At 34.3% G+C, this 23362-nt stretch overlaps 4 protein-coding genes and 1 long non-coding RNA gene across 5 annotated transcripts; 4 read left to right on the top strand and 1 right to left on the bottom strand.

The window, feature by feature from the left end:
- Positions 1-22982, top strand: LOC111999924 (uncharacterized). Its single transcript, XM_065764341.1, is given in 6 exon segments — positions 1-118; positions 19826-19989; positions 20074-20231; positions 21175-21194; positions 21197-21240; positions 22315-22982. Coding segments are annotated over 5 exon segments (456 nt in total). The 5' UTR covers positions 1-118; positions 19826-19854; the 3' UTR covers positions 22414-22982.
- LOC112031460 (uncharacterized) lies at positions 3-4372 on the top strand. Its single transcript, XM_065764342.1, is given in 5 exon segments — positions 3-118; positions 1730-1904; positions 1994-2151; positions 3096-3162; positions 4271-4372. Coding segments are annotated over 4 exon segments (456 nt in total). The 5' UTR covers positions 3-118; positions 1730-1772; the 3' UTR covers positions 4370-4372.
- On the bottom strand, positions 10684-11733 carry LOC136063656 (uncharacterized). Its single transcript, XR_010625283.1, has 2 exons — positions 11480-11733; positions 10684-11353 (listed from the first exon to the last, which is right to left on the bottom strand). It is a non-coding gene; the product is annotated as an uncharacterized LOC136063656 (long non-coding RNA).
- On the top strand, positions 13786-15457 carry LOC112001153 (receptor-like protein 6). The gene is made up of 3 exons (XM_065764330.1): positions 13786-13909; positions 14072-14150; positions 14440-15457. The coding sequence occupies exons 1-3, from the start codon at positions 13786-13788 to the stop codon at positions 15455-15457; spliced, it is 1221 nt and encodes a 406-aa protein (XP_065620402.1).
- Positions 15615-16805, top strand: LOC112001149 (receptor-like protein 9DC3). The gene has a single exon (XM_024033321.1). It carries the CDS (start codon positions 15615-15617, stop codon positions 16803-16805), a length of 1191 nt encoding a protein of 396 aa, XP_023889089.1.
- Positions 22983-23362: the final 380 nt, after the last annotated feature.

The following is a 23362-nucleotide window of genomic DNA, read 5'->3' as shown; positions in this document are numbered from 1 at the left end:
TGCTTTCTCTATCAATGAACTCTCTCTTCACCACAACGCAAAATCAGCTCCAGCAAGACCTGGGAAGAGTGAATCAGAGCTTTCTTCTCAGGTTTCCCAGGGAGTCTCTCCTCAAACGGTATGACATTCCAAACCCATGTCTTCAATTTTGTTTTATGCAAGTCATCTATTAAGATACGAATAAAGTCCCAATGGACTTTTACTTATAAAGATAAATATTACTGATTTGGCTCATCTCTATGGCTCTTTGCAGACTTTTGTGTACTCTCTTTCTGCTGGTGTCTTGAGTCTTCATGGGCATAATTATGCTTTGATCATCAATAATATTATTTGGATTCATTAAAAAAAGAGATACCTTTTCATTCTTCCTGAGAAAATAAACACATGATTCTGCCTGCACGAAGGCCACCATAAAGTTTATGCAGTAATTATCTTTTGATTAACGTCCCCTTTCATTTATGAAAGCTATGATTCATATATCTTAATTAAGAAATATCTTATATTATTAATGTAGCATCAATCACATTATTCATTGCCATGTTAAACACTTAAACTATAAAGCTCTTGTAATAAAATTGTTCTGGATACTAAAAGGGGGGAAAAATCTTATAGCATGAAGATCAAGAAACCCAAACAAACTTATGGGTTCACATACAACATTTTATGATCTGTTTGGTGCTGTGACAACGCAAGCAGGACAAAAAAAAAAAAAAAACTTAAATTTTAAGTTTGCTCAACAAGCAAAGAAAGTGTTGAAGGCCTACTAAATCAAATCATCCTTTTCTTCCAAGTGTGACGAGCCGTGAGGTTTCTTTTCCACATTGGTACTTCACCAACAACTTATGTTCCAGTTCCAAGTCTCAGAACACAGATATGCANTATTTCTAGGTTTTTTTTTTTTTTTTTTCATCACCCCATTCCAAGGATGTAAAGTGCAGAAGGTAATAGCATCTCAAGAAATCTAGAGATGTTGTATATAATTAGAAATTAAAAAAAATTGAGATTCCTAACCAAGTTCTCATAGTCTAATATTTTGCCTATATATCAAGTATAACCATTGAACATATCCTAATTCTTCCCAAAAAAGTAAACACTTGGTACTTTTTTTTCATAAAAATATAACTATAATAATATAAGCATTTGTTAATCTGATCAATAAGATTATACAATAAATTGAAATTAAAATTGTTACCTGAATTTTGAATTATTGCGTGTGATCAAATGGCATTGAACAACTAAAAAGAAAAATAGTCAAGAGAAATATGCGTACCTTACCAAAGTAAAATTGGAAAAAGCTTGTTAAACCATATATAAATACACACACACACACACACACACACACATATATATATATATATTAATGAAATGACATAATAGAAAGCAAATTAAAAGATATGCAGTGGCAAATTATAGTTGAGCATGTATCTCATTTCAACCTTCAATACAAATTAGTACATAATTCTAGCATAATATGGCTTGCTAGAAAGTCTATCAACTAATTTCTTAAATCTAGAGTACAGTGACAATCTCAGAGTCTTGTTAATGAAGTCAAACACCCTTCTTCAGTCTTCGCTCACCCTTGAATCTGGGGTATCATATCAAAAAAAAAAAAAAAAAACCTAGAAATATTAATTGTTTATTTATAAGTTTTTCTTCTACATATTAGAATATGATACTATAATATTTTTTATAAGTAACCTTTGGCCTGAAAAAAATGACAATGTAACAGACGAACCCCAAAATCTGTTTGATGGTGCTGAAAAGAAACGAGAATGAGTAGTTACCTATTGATGGTGCTGAAAAGAAACGAGAGGTGGACGCAATCATCAGACACCATTGACAAGGTCCTTGTCCTCCGCTTTGGCCATGCTTCTGATCCTGTCTGCCTTCCACTTGACGACATTGTATGCCACTTCTCTCTCACTCTATTTGAGTTTTTATTTATTCTAAATATTATGAAATGAACGATCTCAATTTGTTTTTCTCTATGCAGCTATCTAAATCGGCTCGGGAGGTGTCCAAATTTGCAAGTGTAGCACTTGTAGATATTGATTCCAATGAAATTCAAGTTTATGTCAAGTATTTTGACATTACTTTCATACCTTCAACAGTTTTCTTTTTCAATGCTCATCACATGAAAATGGATTTTGGGTACCCTTCCCCCTCTTCTTATTTTTTAATTGTTGTTATTATTTATTTATTGATTTTTAACAAAACACAAGCTCAGATATTATGATTGCATATAACTATTTGAGTACAGGGTAACAGCGATTATCTTCCAGGAATGTAATTCTTCTGCATCTATTTTGAGAAATTATACATTGATGAATTTTTTGGTTTCTTGTTTGTTATAATTATTTCAGCAACTGAGCTAGATCTCTAAAAAGCCCTTTCTAATATTGCTGATAGTAGTCTGTGTATCATATATAACGTTTGAACTATAAATTGTGAGTTCCTATAATTAATGTGTGTAATTCGCTCTCTTTTTTTCTTTTTCTTTTTTCTATATATATATATATTAACAGCAGTGCTTTTATGAAGCACCTTCCCTGTACTAGACTAATTTCAATACACATACAATGAAGTATAATAAAATTAAAGGGGAATGCTTTTTCATATTTCATTTTAGTCTTGTAATTTTCTTTTTGTTTGCTTAGACCTGTTAGTTTCCTGTAAAACATGGTAATTGGGCTTCTGGAAGATGAGTGGAACAATTAATTAGATCTCTAGCTCTTGAATCTCAAACAAAGTTTGCATCAAGACCTCCTTTTCATTGGCCTTTCACAAACTTGTTACAATTTTCTTCCCTAAATTGGTTTGCAGTAATTTCTTTTGCGCTGTTGTGGAATTTTATTCTTACAATAGTCTCCATCACATTGAATTTTTGTATGCAATGGGTGAATCTGTGTAGGTATTATATTGTTGTGAATTTTATCATACGTTGCAAATATTTTGATCATGCCCTTGAAGAATGAGAATCCGTTTATGAACTAAATTTTAAGCTAAATGTCTTGTATTCTGAAAATGATGTCATGCAGTTAAGAATTTAGGGACTGAAAATATCAGATTCTTGTGTTAATTTTCTTTGGTTGCAGGACTGCAGATCACACTAAATGGGTTGGCTCCTTTCACAAGAAGCAGGATTTTATTGATGTTGTTGAGGTATGCGTAGCTCCTCAGAAACTGAATGATTTTAAGGCTGTTAGTTACATAAATTGCTAGTCTTGCCATTGGAGTGAAATTTTTATTTTTTTTAATTCTTGTGTGAAACTAGTCTGCCATGTTACTGAAACAATTTTAAGCTGCTTCCAATTTCCATTAGCACATGCATAAATGTAATACTTCATAGGTTTTGTTGTGAGTTACCTTGCCTTGCAGTGACAACAATATCCAGAAGATCTTTTCTTTTCACCAGTCCTTTGTAGAGTTAATCGTAAGACTAATTCCTCTGTTCTGAATCATGATTTTGCAGCAAAGTTTATTTAAAGTATTTTCTTTTGAGCAGTAGAGGTGGAATACTTGAAATTTTAAACTACAACTATGGACTTATCAATGGTATCTTGGGTGCTAAATCTATGTGGGAAAGACTTTTATCGCTTAAAATGATGACACCGGGAAAACTTTCTTTTCAGCTGTAGATGTTGGATACTTGAAAATCAAAAGTTGGAGGTGTTATAGGTGCTAGATTAATATGGGAAAACTTCATTAACTAAATTGGTGAGGCAAGCATCCGCCCTAGCAGTTAATATTTGTTGTGGCATTGGCATATGGCCTACGGCATAGCTCTCTCAACAGAAAAAATTGTGTTATGTAACAAGAAGTACGCTGCTGTATGGTTGTGTGGAAAGTCTGGTATATCTTTGGGCAACATTGCAGATATAGTGGTAGCATTTCTTTCTTCACATCTTTATTTAAACTTTGTGTAATAAGCTAAGAAAGTAAAACAGTCCCAAAATAATGGACAAACAAAATGTGATGGTGACTAACTTTACTTGGACAAGAAATATTACTCTTTGATCAATTGCAGATCTGGGTCACCTTTAGGAAACATTGCAACTCTATTGTTCTTTATACAATATATATATATATATAAATTTTTTTTCTTTTTTCCTCTAAACTATTTGTCATACTGATTTCTAATGTAATACACTCCTTGCTTGTATGAAGGACAATATGTAAATAACTTTCATCTTGTAAATGGCTGATGCTTCTAGATGTTTGTATAAATCAAGGATGCATAATGTTTTTTACTGTCTTTACATTCTTGTAGGCCATATATAGTGGGGCCATGAAAGGCAAGCTGATAGTGAGTTGCCCTCTGCCACCAGAGTGAATACCGAAGTATCAATTGTTATACAAGGATGTATAAAAGGTGAATTAGCCTTACACTCGCCAAACAGACAATAATAAGCTCACTACATGTTGTCCTGTAACGATGGTTCAGTTAATTTTGTCAACTCATAATTGTCTTTTTTGACCTTTTGATCTGCAAGAAAAGAAAGGCTAGCAGCAGCACTGAAAACAACTAGCAAACCCTCCTGAGAACAGAACTCACAGTTGGCAGATTGCCAAAAAGAGAATATAGGGGGCTGGAGTTACACTAAGACCCCGTTTAGCTAAGGCATTGGAAGCTTTGTTGAAGTTGCTGTGAATCCAACAGAATACAGAAGAGCTTCTAGCTGACCTAAATAAATTAACTATATGGTGTACAGCTTCCAGGTGAAATCAGAAATAATTGATGAAGCTTTTCTGCTATCCTATATGGTGTACACACTGGCCTAAAGAATACAAAGTATATTGAGTATGAAGAATACCAGGTTGACCAATCATATAGATTTTTATCAGTCAATAATTTTGCAATTTCTCCAGAGCTTTCAAGCTGTTGCAGATTCTTTTGAGCCTCAACAGATTACGTCTTTTGCTCCCTCATCTTCTCAACCTACTCAGCAAACCATCTGGAGATACTAATGCCGCCTGACCCAACCAGACCTGAAAATGCCAATGCCCATTTTCCTCTTATTTTTTGGTAGTTGTTATTTATTTATTTATAACAAGACACTAGCTTGGAAATTATAATTGTATATAACTATTTGAGTTCATGGATTATCTTCCGGGAATGTAACTCTGCATCTATTTTAAGAAATTATACATATCAAGACTGTTTTTTTCTTGGTTGTTTATTATAGAATTATTCTAACAACAGAGTTGGATGTCTAAAAAGCGCTTTCTAATGTGTGCGATTCTCTCTCTCTCTCTCTCTCTTCCCTTTTAAGAAAAAAAAAATTAAGAGCTTTGCTTTTATGAAGTAAACTGAACTAATTTCAATACACTTACAATGAAGTAAATAAAATTAAAGGGGGAAATGTTTTTTCATATTTCATTTTGTTTGCTAAGACCTGTAAGGTTCCTGTGAAACATGCGTAAATGTACTACTTCATAGGTTTTGTTGTGAGTTATTTACCTTACAATACTTTACCCTGCAGTCACATCATATCCAGAAGGCCTTTTCTTTTCATCCGTCCTTTATAGATCTTATCAACTGTATCTCGGGTGCTGAATCAATTTGGGAAAGACTTTACCTCTTAAAATGAAAAGGCGAGGGGAAATCTTTCTTTTGGCCTATAGCACAACTCTCTCAATAGAAAAAATGTGTAATGTGACAATGAGTTCATTGGGCAACATTGCAGAGTTAATGGTATCATTTCTTTCTTCACATCTTTAATTAAAATTTTTGTAAAAAAACAAAATAAAAACCCCACTACAACCTCAATCCTAATCATAGGTAATTCAAAACTAATTAAAACTTAGTAAACTTGCGTATGGATTCAGCTAAAAAATAAAAGGTAAGCTTGCGTATGGAACGGCTCCTACTAGGAGATTGTTTTAATTGTTAGTAGAATATCACAGCAAAAGAATTGAGGACTCATTGGAATATGGAAAGGGGGGGACTTAAAAGCACAAGTGTTGGGGGAACCTCCGCATTCCCACTTGTACAATTTTGTCAAAGTTTAGCAATTATCATTAGTGAAAATGCAACAAGTGAAGACCATTTTTTTTTTGGCATGTTGGTTGCTGCATAAAATTGAAAATGCTACAAGTGAAGACCACTTTTTTTGTTTTGTGTTTTTTTTTTTTTACCTGTTTATTGGTTGAAGTATATCTTCGGAAGTATTACTAGCGAAGCATCTATCAAGTCTATAACTTCCTTCATTTTTCTTTTTTTACAGATAAAATTTGAGAAAATTTTGATGGATTTTATAAAATTGTATGTAATAGAGTGTGTGTGTGTGCTGTATTTTCCCATATAAAAAAGATTGTTACTTTGTAAAAGTGGTGAAATTCATTTTTCTTTTCTGTGGGTTGAGGAGAAGAGACCAATGTGAACTAAACATGTACCGCGTGGACTTCATTTACCAGATATAGCCCTCCAGCTTATTTATAAGAAAAAGTGATAATAGTATAAAATTCTACTGTACTAAACATTATTGCGCTTAGAGCATCTTCTATTTGGTTTGCCTTTCATCTACTCTTTCAGTCTCTTGTGTCATTCATTAATTTTCCATATCCAAGTATGGCTCATGCTCGGCTCTCTGCTATGGTGGAGTGGAGCATCTTGGTTCTTTCATTTCCCACCACCTAGGCGGTGCTCAACGATGCAGAGAAAAGGCAACGATGTTCAATGATCCAAATTTTCATCATGAACACTAAGATCAGATGGTGGGGGTGAGTTTGTTAATGCCAAATTTAAGTCTTTTTGCTTAGAACATGGTATTCTCCATCAATTTTCCTGTCCTTACTCTCCTCAACAGAATGGTGTTGCTGAGAGGAAGCACAGACAAATTCTGGAGAGTGCTTTATCCATGCTTCACCATTCCAATCTCTCTCACTCTTATTGGTCTTATGCTTTTGTTACTACTATGTACCTATTGAATAGACTTCCATCTTCTGTTTTGAAATTTGTTTCTCCTTGGGAGAAACTGTATGGTCACACACCACCCCTTCATGCTTTAAGAACTTTTGGTTGTGCTTGTTATCCTTTGTTGAGACCCTATGCCTCTCATAAGTTTGATCCTAAATCTAAGCAATGTATTTTTCTTGGTTATCCTCCTCAGTACAAAGGATATATTTGCTTGGATGTTGCTACTAGCAAAATTTACATTTCATGTCATTGTGTCTTTGATGAGTCTGTTTTTCCTAGTCTTCTTGTTTCTAGTGCTGAGCCACCTTCCTCTTCCCTACTCCTTTGTCCTCTGATGTGTGGTTTTCTTTTCCTCCATTGTCTTCCTTGGCCATTTCTCAGTTCAGTCCTATTTCTTCTTCTACTTCTAGTTCAGCTGAGTCCCCTGCTTGTTCTGAGCATTCTTCTTCTGCTCCATCTTTCAATTCTTGTCCTGTTTCCCTTGAATCTAGTCTATCTGGCTCCACTGCTGTTCCTAGCCTTTCTATTTCTGTCCCTACACCTGTCCCTGTGACCACAAATGCCCATCCTATGCTTACCAGGTCCAAGAATGGTATTTCTAAGCCTAAGGTGTTCACTGTTCAGACTTATTACAGTTGCACTGAGCCTCCTTCCTATTCTATTGCTTCTAAGTTTTCTCATTGGGTTCAAGCCATGGATTCTGAGTTTACTAGTTTGCAACAGCAACATACTTGGTCCTTAGTTCCTTTGCCACCTAAGAAAAATGTTGTGGGGTGTAAATGGGTGTACAAGGTTAAGAAGAATAGTGATGGTTCTATTGCTAGATTCAAGGCTAGACTTGTTGCTAAGGGTTACTTACAACAATATGGTCTAGACTATGCTGAAACTTTTAGTCCAGTGGTTAAGCCTACAACTGTGAGGATTATTCTAGCTTTGGCTGTTCAGTTTGGTTGGTCTCTAAGGCAGTTAGATGTCTCTAATGCTTTTCTTCATGGAGTGCTGCAAGAGGAGGTTTATATGAGCCAGCCCCTGGTTACAAGGATATCTCCAATCCTAATCATGTTTGTCTATTGCACAAAGCAATCTATGGCCTGAAACAAGCTCCTAGGGCTTGGTTTGACAGCTTTACAACTCAGCTCTTCCATCTGGGGTTTCATGCTTCTTGTGCAGACAGTAATTTGTTCATTCTCATTCATTCCAAGCAAGTTGTTTACTTACTTTTGTATGTGGATGACATCATTATTACTGGTAGTGATAAGGTCCTTGTTGCTGATATTATTTCTCAACTTGGAGTTTCATTTGCTCTTAAGGATTTAGGTCCTTTACACTACTTTCTGGGGTTGCAGATTGAGTATTCTGGTGATGGTATTTTTGTACATCAGTCCAAATATGCCAAAGATTTGTTGTCCAAATTTCATATGATGGACTGTAAACCTTGTTCTAATCCGTGTGCATCTCCTCAATCTCATGCTCTTGCTGTTAGTCCTCTTCTCTCTGATCCAACAGCCTATAGAAGTCTTGTTGGTGCTTTGCAATACTTGACATTCACTAGGCCTGACTTGAGTTATGCTGTCCAGAAGGCCTGTCAGTTTATGAGCAAGCCTTCTCAACTCCATCTTGTTGCTGCTAAAAGGATTTTGAGGTACTTGATGGGTACATTGCATAGGGGGATTTATTTTAGGCCTAGTTCTCTCACCCTTTCAGCTTATTGTGATGCTGATTGGGCAGGGGATCCTATTGATAGAAGGTCCATTGCTAGCATGATTGTTTTCTTGGGCAACTCTCCTATCACCTGGTCTGCTAAGAAGCAGGCTGTTGTGTCTCGGTCCTCTACAGAAGCTGAATACAGGTCTCTAGCTCAAACTACAGCTGAGTTATATTGGTTGCGTATGCTTCTCAAGGACTTAGGAGTTTATTTGCATCACCCTCCTATTTTATGGTGTGACAATGTTTCAGCCCTTGCTTTGGCCTCAAATCCTATCTTTCATGCCAGAACTAAACATATAGAGGTTGATTATCATTTTGTTCGAGAGAAGGTGTTGAATAGAGATATGGTTATCAAGTACATTTCAACCTTGGATCAACTGGCTGATATATTCACTAAAGGCTTGCCCTCTCCTCGGTTTCATGCTTTGTCCTACAAACTCATGGGGTCTTCTCCCCTTCGTTTGAGGGGGGATGTAAAGAAGGATGGTGATTCTATCAATATAGAAGCTTAAACGACTTGTAGTCTTTTGTAGTCTTGCAGTGTTATTGTAATTCTGTATGTAGTTTAGCATCACTGGTTTAAATATAGGATTAGTTATAATAATGTCCACGTGTATGTATTCTGTTAGAGTAGTTAGTTCCAAATCAGTTAGGATTAAGGACCCTATATAATAGGGGATCTGATGTAATCTATTTGATATAATAAAATTCAGTTTTTTTTCTATTTCTTCTTCTTCTAGATTTTCTCTCTAAAAGATATCAGAGCTCTCTCATAATATCAGAGTCTCTTTCAAAATCCATCAAAATTTTCTCAAATTTTATCTGTAAAAAAAGAAAAATGAAGGAAGTTATAGACTTGATAGATGCTTCGCTAGTAATACTTCCGAAGATATACTTCAACCAATAAACAGGTAAAAAAAAAAAAACACAAAACAAAAAAAGTGGTCTTCACTTGTAGCATTTTCAATTTTATGCAGCAACCAACATGCCAAAAAAAAAATGGTCTTCACTTGTTGCATTTTCACTAATGATAATTGCTAAACTTTGACAAAATTGTACAAGTGGGAATGCGGAGGTTCCCCCAACACTTGTGCTTTTAAGTCCCCCCCTTTCCATATTCCAATGAGTCCTCAATTCTTTTGCTGTGATATTCTACTAACAATTAAAACAATCTCCTAGTAGGAGCCGTTCCATACGCAAGCTTACCTTTTATTTTTTAGCTGAATCCATACGCAAGTTTACTAAGTTTTAATTAGTTTTGAATTACCTATGATTAGGATTGAGGTTGTAGTGGGGTTTTTATTTTGTTTTTTTACAAAAGTTTTAATTAAAGATGTGAAGAAAGAAATGATACCATTAACTCTGCAATGTTGCCCAATGATATACCGGACTTTCCACTCAACCATACAGCAATGAACTCATTGTCACATTACACATTTTTTCTATTGAGAGAGTTGTGCTATAGGCCATATGCCAATGCCACAACAAATATTAACTGCTATGGCTGACGCTTGCCTCACCAATTCATTCAATGAAGTTTTTCCCATATTAATCTAGCACCTAAAACTCCTTCAACTTTTAATTTTTAAGTATCCAATATCTACAGCTGAAAAGAAAGATTTCCCCTCACCTTTTCATTTTAAGAGGTAAAGTCTTTCCCAAATTGATTCAGCACCCGAGATACAGTTGATAAGATCTACAAAGGACTGATGAAAAGAAAAGGCCTTCTGGATATGATGTGACTGCAGGGTAAAGTATTGTAAGGTAAATAACTCACAACAAAACCTATGAAGTAGTACATTTACGCATGTTTCACAGGAACCTTACAGGTCTTAGCAAACAAAATGAAATATGAAAAAACATTTCCCCCTTTAATTTTATTTACTTCACCGTAAGTGTATTGAAATTAGTTCAGTTTACTTCATAAAAGCAAAGCTCTTAATTTTTTTTTTCTTAAAAGGGAAGAGAGAGAGAGAGAGAGAGAATCGCACACATTAGAAAGCGCTTTTTAGACATCCAACTCTGTTGTTAGAATAATTCTATAATAAACAACCAAGAAAAAAACAGTCTTGATATGTATAATTTCTTAAAATAGATGCAGAGTTACATTCCCGGAAGATAATCCATGAACTCAAATAGTTATATACAATTATAATTTCCAAGCTAGTGTCTTGTTATAAATAAATAAATAACAACTACCAAAAAATAAGAGGAAAATGGGCATTGGCATTTTCAGGTCTGGTTGGGTCAGGCGGCATTAGTATCTCCAGATGGTTTGCTGAGTAGGTTGAGAAGATGAGGGAGCAAAAGACGTAATCTGTCGAGGCTCAAAAGAATCTGCAACAGCTTGAAAGCTCTGGAGAAATTGCAAAATTATTGACTGATAAAAATCTATATGATTGGTCAACCTGGTATTCTTCATACTCAATATACTTTGTATTCTTTAGGCCAGTGTGTACACCATATAGGATAGCAGAAAAGCTTCATCAATTATTTCTGATTTCACCTGGAAGCTGTACACCATATAGTTAATTTATTTAGGTCAGCTAGAAGCTCTTCTGTATTCTGTTGGATTCACAGCAACTTCAACAAAGCTTCCAATGCCTTAGCTAAACGGGGTCTTAGTGTAACTCCAGCCCCCTATATTCTCTTTTTGGCAATCTGCCAACTGTGAGTTCTGTTCTCAGGAGGGTTTGCTAGTTGTTTTCAGTGCTGCTGCTAGCCTTTCTTTTCTTGCAGATCAAAAAGTAAAAAAAGACAATTATGAGTTGACAAAATTAACTAAACCATCCTTACAGGACAACATGCAGTGAGCTTATTATTGTCTGTTTGCCGAGTGTAAGGCTAATTCACCTTTTATACATCCTTGTATAACAATTGATACTTCGGTATTCACTCTGGTGGCAGAGGGCAACTCACTATCAGCTTGCCTTTCATGGCCCCACTATATATGGCCTACAAGAATGTAAAGACAGTAAAAAACATTATGCATCCTTGATTTATACAAACATCTAGAAGCATCAGCCATTTACAAGATGAAAGTTATTTACATATTGTCCTTCATACAAGCAAGGAGTGTATTGCATTAGAAATCAGTATGACAAATAGTTTAGAGGAAAAAAGAAANTTTTTTTTTTGGCCCCTTCTTTGGGGTACTATTTTAATTTGATTAGAAATAATCTCAGCCTAATACAACTAGTGTGCTTTGTTGGATTGAGTTGATTCTTGTAAACAAAAACGTAAGATCCAAAAAATTTCTTTCTTTTCTCACTTTCCTCCTTCTTTGCCAAACAAAGAACACATACACCCCCAAAAAAAAAAAAAAAAAAAAAACAGTACAGAGCAAATCAGAAATCAAACCACGGTCACGTCGTTGCAGAGAAAACCAATCCCCAATACAGCCTATATAAAGCAAAATCAAACCAAACCCCATTACCCAATATTGCAATATAGAGGTGTTTATCAAAAAAAAAAAAAAAACCCAATACAGAGCAAACCAAACCCAGTTACCCACGGTGAGACGGTCACGTCGACCGTCGCTCGCAGGCTTAGCTCGCTCCGTCGCTCGTCATCCTTATCTAGCCGTCGCTCATTGCTTGCCCCTCATGACCTCGTATCAGATCGTATATCGCAGCTTGCAGGTCAGTCTCGTCTCGGCGTCTCGGCTGCTCCAGTGCTTAGCGTCAAGGTATTTCTCTCTCTTTTTCTCTCTGACTCTCTCTCTCTCTCTCTTTGAGATGAAAAATATGAAATGAAAATGAATGTTTGATGTCTCTCTCTTTTTATTCTAGTCTTAGTTGTCTAACTCAGTATCTCTCTCCCTTTTAAACTGTAAGACTCTGATTGGCTGCCGAATCTTTAGTTTCTTTACTCTTTTTTTTTTTTTTTTTTGGAGAACCAATCTTTACAACTTTACTCTTTAAATTTATTTTTCTTTTTGCCTTTGTCTTATCCGTTGCTGACTTGCTGTTGGTCAGTGTGTGTTGGTGTAGGTGATATTGATTGTCTTTTAGTGTAAATGTGTAATGTGTACTATGATTGTGAAATTTTCTGATTGGCAGGTTGTGATTAAGGGACAGCTTGTGCTTGTCTGTTGAGTGGGGTGGGGGTAGATGGGCTGATGGGCACATGGGCCGGGTAGTAAATAATAATAAAAGCAGTGTAATGTGCTGCACATTACACTGCTTTAATTATTTTGCTGAACATAGGATGTATAATGTTTGGCTATTTTAGTGTAATGTGTACAAGGAACTAAATAATATAACAAATTAAAGTAATATAGTTTATTGTTACGCTAAACAACAATAATTAAAGCTATATAATTAAATTAACCAATACATTATAAAAGACAAATTAATTAAATTATTTTTGTTTTTGTTTGAGGGGTTATTATTAATTAAAGTTGTATTAAAAATGGGTTGACTGTTTAAATTATAGTGGAATTTTTGTTTTTTTTTTCTTAAGTATGAATAACATTCATATAACTAAGTAAAAATTTCTAATTAAAATTTTATTTTTTAAAATTCTTTTCAGGTTAATTTTTGAGTCATATTCTTAAAGCTAAAAGAATTATAAGCAAATGAAAAACAATTGATGTATTCTTTAAGAAAAAAATGTTAGCAATTCATAAATTAGGATACCTATGGCCGTAGAAACAAATATTAATACTTCAATGCCTGATGAACACCCCTCCAAATGTCCAAAACTTCAATTTGAAGAGATAGATCATGATTCAGGATCACGTAAACAAATATATGAATTTCCTATCAACAAACAAGATGAAATCCGATGAGCTTATCTCAAAGAAGGTCCACATCAACCTAAAAATATAGACTATCCATACAATGATGATACTCATCATCGTCGATTTCAACCTTTATGGTTTGATTCCCATAAGGATTGGTTGGAATACTCACCTTCAATGGATGCGATATATTGTCTACTTTGCTACCTTTTAGTAAGAAACCAATTGGTTATCCCGGATCAGATGCATTCATTTTAATAGGTTTTAATAATTGGAAAAAGGTGAAAGATGGAATGAATTGTCCTTTAATTTGTCATATAGGAAATAACCAAACTCCTCACATAAAATTGTTGTGAAATGTTGTGAGGATTTAAAGAATTATTCACGACATATTGACAAGCTAATTGAGAAACAAATGTCAAAAGAATTAGAGAATAATTGGTTGTGGCTCAAAACCTCAATAGAGTGTGCTCGATGGCTAGCATTCCAAGCTTGTGCTTTTAGAGGTCATGATGAAAGCCTTGATTCAAAAAATAAAGGTAATTTTATTGAATTGATAAAATTCACATCAACTTTCAATGACAAAGTAGCTAGTGTTGTCTTGGAAAATGCTCCAGGAAATGCCAAATATACATCACCCACAATTCAAAAGGAGATTTTGCATATTCTTGCTAATAATGTGTGAAATGCTATTCGTGAAGAAATTGGGGATGCAAAATTTTGCATTCTTGTTGATGAAGCCCAGGATGAGTCGAAGGGAGAGCAAATGGCCATCATTTTGTTTTCTCTATTTTTTTGTTTCTCACAAGTTTGGAATTTCGGTTGAATTTCCAACATGTTCAAGTATATGATGATATATGAAAGTTGATAACTTTGTATCCAATAGACTTAAGAATTATATTTAGTATATCTTTGTTACAACCCGGCCCCCCCAAGTATTTATTCCTGGCTATGCCCCTGTTCGGGGACCTCTTGATTCCTCCTTACAGAAGCTTCAATCCCTCCCAGTTATTCGTCTAGACTATAACTATTTTTCTGCTCCAATTCCTGACTTTTTTGCATGTTTCAGAAATTTAACGACCTTGTGTCTCAGTTTTTGTGGAATCAGTGGACAATTTCCAAAACATATCTTCCAGGTTCCAACACTGCAGATGATAGACTTATCAAATAATTACCTACTTCAAGGTTCCTTGCCAGAATTTCATCCAAATGGTTCTCTTCAGTCACTGCTGCTTCATGAAACAAAATTTTCAGGGACACTACCAGATTCTATCGGTAATCTTAAAATGCTTTCCAGAATTGATCTTTCATTTTGCAATTTCAATGGATCAATCCCAAGCTCTATTGCAAATCTCACTCAATTGGTTTATTTGGACATATCATCTAACAACTTCACAGGACCAGTTCCATCATTCAACATGGCAAAGAATATGACCAAGATAAATCTTTCTTTTAATAATTTGACAGGGCAAATTACTTTCACTCACTGGGAAGATCTTCAAAGTCTAGTTGAACTTATATTGTGTTTCAATTTGCTTGAAGGAGATATTCCAACGACCCTTTTTTCCCTTCCATTATTGCTCAGATTGGAACTTAGCAACAACCAATTTTCTGGTCAACTCCATGAATTTTCCAACGTTTCTTCTTTCTTACTGCAGGCCCTTGATTTGAGTAACAACAACTTGGAAGGGCCAATACCCATGTCTGTCCTTGAACTCCGAGGTCTTCAAACTCTCCAACTTTCTTCAAACAACTTTAGTGGCTCCTTTCAGTTGGATGTGTTTCAACAGTTGAGAAATCTTTCAATGCTTGATCTTTCTTACAATAGCTTATTGATTGAACACAATCGAACTAATTACACCTTCGACCAAATTGTGACATTGCAATTGGCTTCTTGCAAGTTGAAAACATTTCCTAATTTCTGGATAAACCATACCACTTTATTAAATCTAGATCTTTCAAATAACCAAATACATGGAGAGATACCCAACTGGACCTTTACTCAATTTTCCTACTACATTGTCTTTTCTAGACCTTCGCTCCAACCAACTCTAGGGGCAACTCCCAACACCCCTATCATTTTTTAATTATCTGGACTTGTAATGGAATAATTTCACCTCTACTATTCCTTCTCTGGACTCGTCGTGGAATACCTACAATTATCAAGGTTCTTTCTTATCTCTTTCAAGCAATAAATTCCAAGGGCATATCCCTGAATCAATATGCAATGCCACATCTATTCAAATGCTAGATTTTTCTCATAATTCCATCAATGGTACCATTCCACAATGCTTCATTGCAATGAGCAAAAATCTAAGGATTCTAGATCTAAGAAGAAACAACCTCATTGGCAAAATACCTGATACATTTCCAGAAAATTGTAGTTTACAAACTCTGAATCTCAATAAAAACCTACTCGAAGGAGTGATGCCAAAGTCTCTTGCAAATTGCACAAATTTGGAGGTATTGGACATTGGGAACAACCAGATACATGATGCCTTCCCATGTTACTTGAAGGACTTATCCAATTTGCAAGTCCTTGTCTTACAATCAAACAATTTTTATGGATCTGTTGGTTGTGAAGGATCAAATGCAGGTTGGCCGAAGGTTCAAATTGTAGACCTATCTTCAAACAACTTTGGTGGTAAGCTGTCTATAAAAGCCTTAGCTTATTCAAAGGCTATGATGGCTAATAACGAGTCCCAGCCAAAGCTCAATTACCTCCATTTTGAAAGTAGAGGTTATTATCAAGATGTAATAACAATTACCATCAAAGGTCAGGTGATGGAATTGGTGAAGATTCTTACTATTTTCACTTCAATTGACATTTCATGCAACAATCTTGAAGGGCCAATACCAGAAGAAATAGGAGTGCTCAAATCCTTGCATATTCTCAACTTGTCACACAATGCTTTCATAGGCCGAATCCCAACATCTCTGGGAAAATTAACTCAACTTGAGTCACTAGATCTATCAAGCAACAAGCTTACAAAGGAAATCCCTGTGCAACTTGCAGATAGTCTTACTTTCCTTTCAGTATTGAACCTCTCATTTAATCAACTAGTTGGGCCAATTCCATACATCAAGCAATTTGCAACATTTTCGGAAACTTCCTATGAAGGGAACAAAGGATTATGTGGGTCCCCTTTGAAGACAACATGCACATCTGCAAAGCCAAGCTCGCCACCTCCAACATTTAAAGATAATCACTCAAATTCTCGGCCTTTGATTGACTGGAATTTCTTAAGTGTAGAGCTGGGATTTGTTTTTGGCTTTGGGATGATCATTTGGCCGATTGTGTTTTGTAAGAGGTGGAGGATTCGATATTGCAAGCACATTGATGACATTTTATTCAAGATCTTCCCACAGCTGTACCTTGGAGGAAAACAATACCGTGGAATCCAAGCACAAAGGAATGCGGGGCGGAGGCATTAGGTACTGGAAGATGTTTGTACTATTTTCTTTTCCTTTTCGCTTTCATTATAAGAGCAAAATAAAAATGTATCCAAGCAATTAGGCATGAGCTTTGTCAGGTAAGATGTTTGTACTATTTCATATTCGCAATGAACATTATTTTAAGATTATATTAAAATAAGCTGTTTTCAATTACAACTAGCTTGAGATTTTAATCGGCAATTCTATATATTAGAAAATTTTCTACTTCCTTTTGTTTGTCTGAAATTATAATTTATAACAGATGGAATTGGGCCATGTCTAAAGTTTTCAATACAAGGACATTACTTTTATTTTTCAAATGCTAGAGTATTATGCAACTTAATCAAGAATTATATATAAGTTAAATAAATATTTAAAATATTAAATATATATTAAATAAATGAAAAAACTTATTGTAGATATAAAATCACATGTAAAAGAAAAAAGCTAATTTATGTTAATGATAAATGCATATCATGTAAGACCAACCTTTTATCAAAAAAGCCAAGAATCTTATAGCTCAACAATCTTTTTTTGATGTTTTTAATGGAGGCATCTAAGATTCAAATCGCCCCTCCCCGTTGTAACTATCAAGTTTTATAAATTAATTAATAAATCAAAAACCAAATATAGATTATAAATTTTTTTCTAAAAATGATAAAAAAAAAAACTCATTTTAAACATTTTGAAACCTCTTTGTCAGCAAGATGTTTCAGCTCATCAAATGGCACCAATTGATACTTTTGCTTTGGGATAAGTTGATTATTTATTTGTCTAAGCTTCAAAGATGTTGTTGCTTGAAATCTAATCATTTACTTGTGAATTAAAATGGTGAATTTAAAGAAGAATTATGAAAAGTAAAAATTGCATGGGAATTGAACTGGTAAATTTAAATAGAGAAGTTATATATCCTCTATTGAGATGCACATAGATATGATATAGAACCAATGAAATGTCAGTGCCCAAGTAAAAAAATAATACAGTATCATAGAATTTTGGAAGCAAAACTTCTCACCATGATTGTGGAACTCATGAAAGATGAGAAAGAAGGCTTAAAACTCTCGCAAAATTCATGGTTAGACTTGGACTGGAGATCCCATCAAGCCTAGGTAGATTATTGACAGGTAGTGAAATACACTCATTGCCATTCTTTTATTTTATTTTTGGTAAAACACACTAATTTCTTCTCCAAAGTCCACAACTGCAATTTCTCTAACTTGGTTTAGTGTATTGCAGTTGTATATATATGGCGGCATGGGCATTCCGCTTTGCCACACCACAACTACTAAAACCAATTTTTAATTTAAGAATTGGTTTTAGAAGTCATGATGTAGTATGATATGAAATTCTTGTTAATTTATAACACTTTCATAACAAATCACAATGGTTAGTTTTTATTGGTTATAATTTGAATCTACCATTGAAACGATTTTTTTGTCCCACCAATAACAATCCGTAATAACCTGCGACTTAGATTTGTTGTGAAAGTGTTGTAAAAATATTATGAATATAACATTTCTCTATCTTAAATCCTATATCACAACTTCTAGTTCTAAAACCAATTCTATATGATAAGAATTTCTTATCATTTGATATAGGATTTAAGATGTGACCCTTAAATGGAGTAATGCTAATGGTTAAGAACATAGAAATTTTTATAAATTTTTTTTGAGTAGAAAATTGCTATGATTTAGAGGAAATAACATTAAAACAATTTTTTGAGTAACCGGTAAGAAAAATAATAGCATCATTTTTATATGGAGTTTTGACACAATCTTTATAAATATTTATAAATATAATACTTTTTTTTTTTTGAGGGAATATAAATATAATACTTAATACTACTAATTCTGTAATTTTTAACACACTATATGGCTATATTTATAAACTTATAGCTATATAGGCGAGTTAATTTTTTATTCTCTTCTCATCTTCTCTCTCTCTCTCTCTCTCTCTGGGGCCGAGCTCTGCACCCTCTCCGTCTCTCGCTCTTCCTTATGCTCCCTTCCTCCCGAATTTGCTTTCTCTATCAGTGAAACTCTCTCTTCACCACAACGCAAAGGCAGCTCCAGCGAGACCTGGAGCTTTCTTCTCTCTCTGTTGACAGATTTCCGAGGGAATCTCTCCAATACTGTATGAAATTCCAAAACTTTTCATTTTAATTTGATGCCAAAGTACCAAACATCCAAACCATGTCTTCAATTTTGTTTTATGCAAGTCATTCATGAAGATACGAATAAAGTCCCAGTGGACTTTTACTTATAAAGATAAATATTACTAATTTGGCTTCTTCTTTCTCTATGCTGTCTTTAGCTCGAGTTGGTGTTAGCTGATTTTAATGGGTTTTCATGCCTCTTTGCAGACTTTAGTATACTCTCTTTCTGCTGGTGTCTTGAGTCTTCTTAGGCTCTTTGCTCGTATTATGCTTTGATCATCAATAATATTATTATCTTTAAATTTGCTTTCTAATATGTCATTTCATTAATATAAATATGGTTCAACAAGCTTTTTCCAATTTCTTTGGTAATTTACACGTTGTATTTCTTTTGACTATTTTTCTTTTGGTTGTTCAATGCCATTTGATCACATGCGATGAACTATAATTTGGGTAAAAATTTGAATTTGAATTTATTGTATATCTTATTGATCATATTAATAAATGCTTATATTATTATTGTTATTTTTTATGAGAAAAAAAGTACCAAGTGTTTACTTTTTATGGGAAGAATTTGGATATGTTCAATGGTTATAATTGATATTTAGGTAAAATATTAGACTATGAGAACTTGGTTAGGAATCTCAATTTATTTTTAATTTGTAATTATATACAACATCTCTATATTTCTTGAGATGCCATTACCTTCTGCACTTTGCATCCTTGGAATGGGACGTTGGGGAAAAATACTAGAAATATTTATTGTTTATTTATAAGTTTTTCTTCTACATAGTGGAATATGATACTATACTTTTATTTTTATATAAGTAATCTTTGGCCTGAAAAAAAAATGACAATATAACAGACGAGCCCCAAAATCTTGAAGTGGAGAGAATGAGTAGTTACCTATTGACGGTGCTGACAAAGAAACAAGAGGTGGACACAATCATCAGAGACACCATTGACAAGGTCCTTGTCCTCCGCTTTGGCCGTGCTTCTGATCCTGTCTGCCTTCAACTTGATGACGTTGTATGCCACTTCTCTCTCTCTTTGAGTTTTTATTTATTCCAAATATTATGAAGTGAATGAACTCATTTGTTTTTCTCAATGCAGCTTTCTAAATCTGCTCGGGAGGTATCCAAATTTGCAAGTGTAGCACTTGTAGATATTGATTCCAATGAAATTCAAGTTTATGTCAAGTATTTTGACATTACTTTCATACCTTCAACAGTTTTCTTTTTCAATGCTCATCACATGAAAATGGATTTTGGGTACATGGATTATCTTCCCCCCTATTCTTAATTTTTTTATTGTTGCTATTATTTATTTTTAAGAAAACTCTAGGTTGGATATTGTGATTTTATATAATTATTTGAGTACATGGATTATCTTCCAGTAATGTAATTCTGCATTTATTTTGAGAAATTATACATATGATGACTGTTTTTTTTTTTTTTTTTTTTGTTATAAAAAATTATTCCAACAACTGAGTTGGATGTCTAAAAACCCTTTCTAATACTGCTGACTAGTAGTATTTTTATCATATATTTTGAACTATAAACTGTGAGTTCTTGTAATTAATGTGTGTGATTGTTTTCTCTTCTTTTTTCTTTTTCTTTTTCTATTTTTAAAAAATAATTAAGAGCAGCGCTTTTATGAAGTACCTTCCCTATACTAGACTAATTTCAATACACGTACAATGAAGTAAAATAAAATTAAAGGGAAAATGTTTTTTCATATTTCATTTTAGTCCTGTTATTTTTCTTTTTTTTGCTTAGACTTGTAAGTTTTCTGTGAAACATGGTGATTGGGCTTCTGGAAGATGAGTGGAACAATTAAATAGATCTCTTGCAATTGAATTTCAAACAAAGTTTGCATCAAGATCTCCTTTTCATTGGAATTTCACAAACGTGTTACAATTTCCTTCCCTAAATTAGTTTGCAGTAATTTCTTTTGAGCTGATGTGGAATTTTTTTCTTACTATAGTCTCCATCACATTGTATTTTTGTATGCAATGGGTGAATCTGTGTAGGTATTATAATGTTATGAATTTTACCATCATTGCAAATATGTGATGATGCCCTTGAAGAATGTGAATATGTTTCTGAACTAAAATTATAAGCTAAAAGCTTGTATTCTGAAAATGATGTCATGCAGCTAAGAATTTAGGGACTTAAAATTCAGATTCTTGTGTTAATTTTCTTTGGTTTGCAGGAATGCAGATCACACTAAATGGGTGGCGCATTTCAGAAGAAGCAGGATTTTATTGATGTTGTAGAGGTATATGTAGCTCCTCAGAAACTGAATGATTTTAAGGCTGTCAGTTATATAAATTCTAGTCTTTCATTGGAGTGAAAAATCATTTTCTTTTTATGCTTGTGTGAAACTAGTTTTTCTTGTACTGAAACAATTTTAAGCTGCTTCCAATCTCCATTAGCACATGCATAAATGTAATTCTTCATAGGTTTTGTTGCGAATTACCTTGCCTTGCAGTGACATCAATATCCAGAAGACCTTTTCTTTTCACCAATCTTTGTAGAGTTAATCACAAGACTAAGTCCTCTGTTCTGAATCATGATTTTGCGCAAAGTTTATTTTAAGTATTTTCTTTTGAGCAATAGAGGTGGAGTACTTGAAATTTATACTACAACTATGATCTTATCAATGGTATCTCGGGTGCTGAATCAATTGTGGGAAAGACTTTTGTTGCTTAAAATGAGAGCAAGGGAAAACTTTCTTTTCAGCTGTAATATTGGATACTTGAAAATTAAAAGTTGGAGGGTTTTAGGTGCTAGATTAAATATGGGAAAACTTCATTGACTAAATTGATGAGGCAAGCATCAGCCCTAGCACTTAATATTTGTTGTGGCATTGGCATCTGGCCTACAACATAACTCTCTCAATAGAAAAAATGTTTAATGTGACAAGAAGTGCATTGCTGTATGGTTCTGTGGAAAGTCTGGTATATCTTTGGGCAACATTGCAGATTTAGCGGTAGCATTTCTTTATTCACATCTTTATTTATAACTTTGTGGCATAAGCTAAGAAAGTAGAACACACCCTAACTAATGGACAAACAAAATGTAATGGTAACTAGCTTTGGTAGGACCTGAAATGTTACTCTATGGTCAATAGCAAATTTGGGTCACCTTTAGGAAACATTGCAACTCTATTTTTCTTTATAACAGTTTTTTTTTTTAAGAACTATTTGTCATAATTATTTCTTATGTAATACACTCCTTGCTTGTATAAAGGATAATATGTAAATAACTTTCTTGTAAATGACCGATGCTTCTAGATGTTTGTATGGTTCAAGGATGCATAATGTTTTTTCCCGTCTTAACATTCTTGTAGGCAATATATAGAGGGGCCATGAAAGGCAAGCTGATTGTGAATTGCCCTCTGCCACCAGAGCGAATACCGAAGTATCAATTGTTATACAAGGATGTATAAAAGGTGAATTAGCCTTACACTTGGCAATCAGACAATCATAAGCTCATTGCGTGTTGTCCTGTAAGGGTGGTTCAGTTAATTTTGTCAACTCATAATTGTCTTTTTTTACTGCTTGCTCTGTAAGAAAAGGGCTAACAGCAGCACCAAAACAGCTAACAAACCCTTCTGAGAGCAGAGCACTCATTTGGCAGATTGCCAAAAGAGAATAGGTAACTGGAGTTACACTAAGACCCCATTTAGCTAAGGCATTGGCAGCTTTGTTGAAGATGCGGTGAATCCAAAAGAATACAGAAGAGCATCTAGCTGACCTGCATTACTTAACTATATGGTATACAGCTTTGAGGTGAAATCAGAAATACTTGATGAAGTTTTTCTGCTATCCTATATGGTATACACAGTAGCCTTAAGAATACAAAGTTTATTTGTCCCTCTTTTCATAGAAATGTAACATGTAGAGAGGTTCTTTTGTAGAATGGAAATATAATGCTTGTCTGTTTCATATATGGTCACTGTATTCGATAATAGGGACACTAAACATGACCATTAGCAATCTCGATATTACTTTCCAATGCCTCTCTTTATCATTCAGCTAGGCAAAGAGACTAACCAGGATAGATCTTTCTCACAACCATTTGACAGGTCAGATTATTTCCAGTCACTAGAATGAGATTCAGGGTCTAGTGGACCTGAATTTGTGTCACAATTCAATCGAAGGGAGTGTTCCAGCGTCCCTCTTTAAGTTAAATCTCTCTACTAACTTGAAGGACCTTTACTCAGTCTTCGCTCATTATGTGTCCTAGACCTTAGCTCCAACCAACTCCTGGGGCAACTTCGATCTCCCCTACCATTTTTTTTTTTTTTGGTATCTAGACTTGTCATAAAATAATTTTAGCTTTGTAATACCAGTTCTGCACTTGTCATGGACCAACTTTGCTCATCCTTTCTTATC

Source organism: Quercus suber, unplaced genomic scaffold (assembly GCF_002906115.3).
Source record: "Quercus suber isolate HL8 unplaced genomic scaffold, Cork oak 2.0 scaffold_552, whole genome shotgun sequence".
Lineage (NCBI taxonomy): Eukaryota > Viridiplantae > Streptophyta > Magnoliopsida > Fagales > Fagaceae > Quercus > Quercus suber.
The sequence above is the reverse complement of the archived record's forward strand: the minus strand, read 5'-3'. Positions and strand labels throughout refer to the sequence as shown.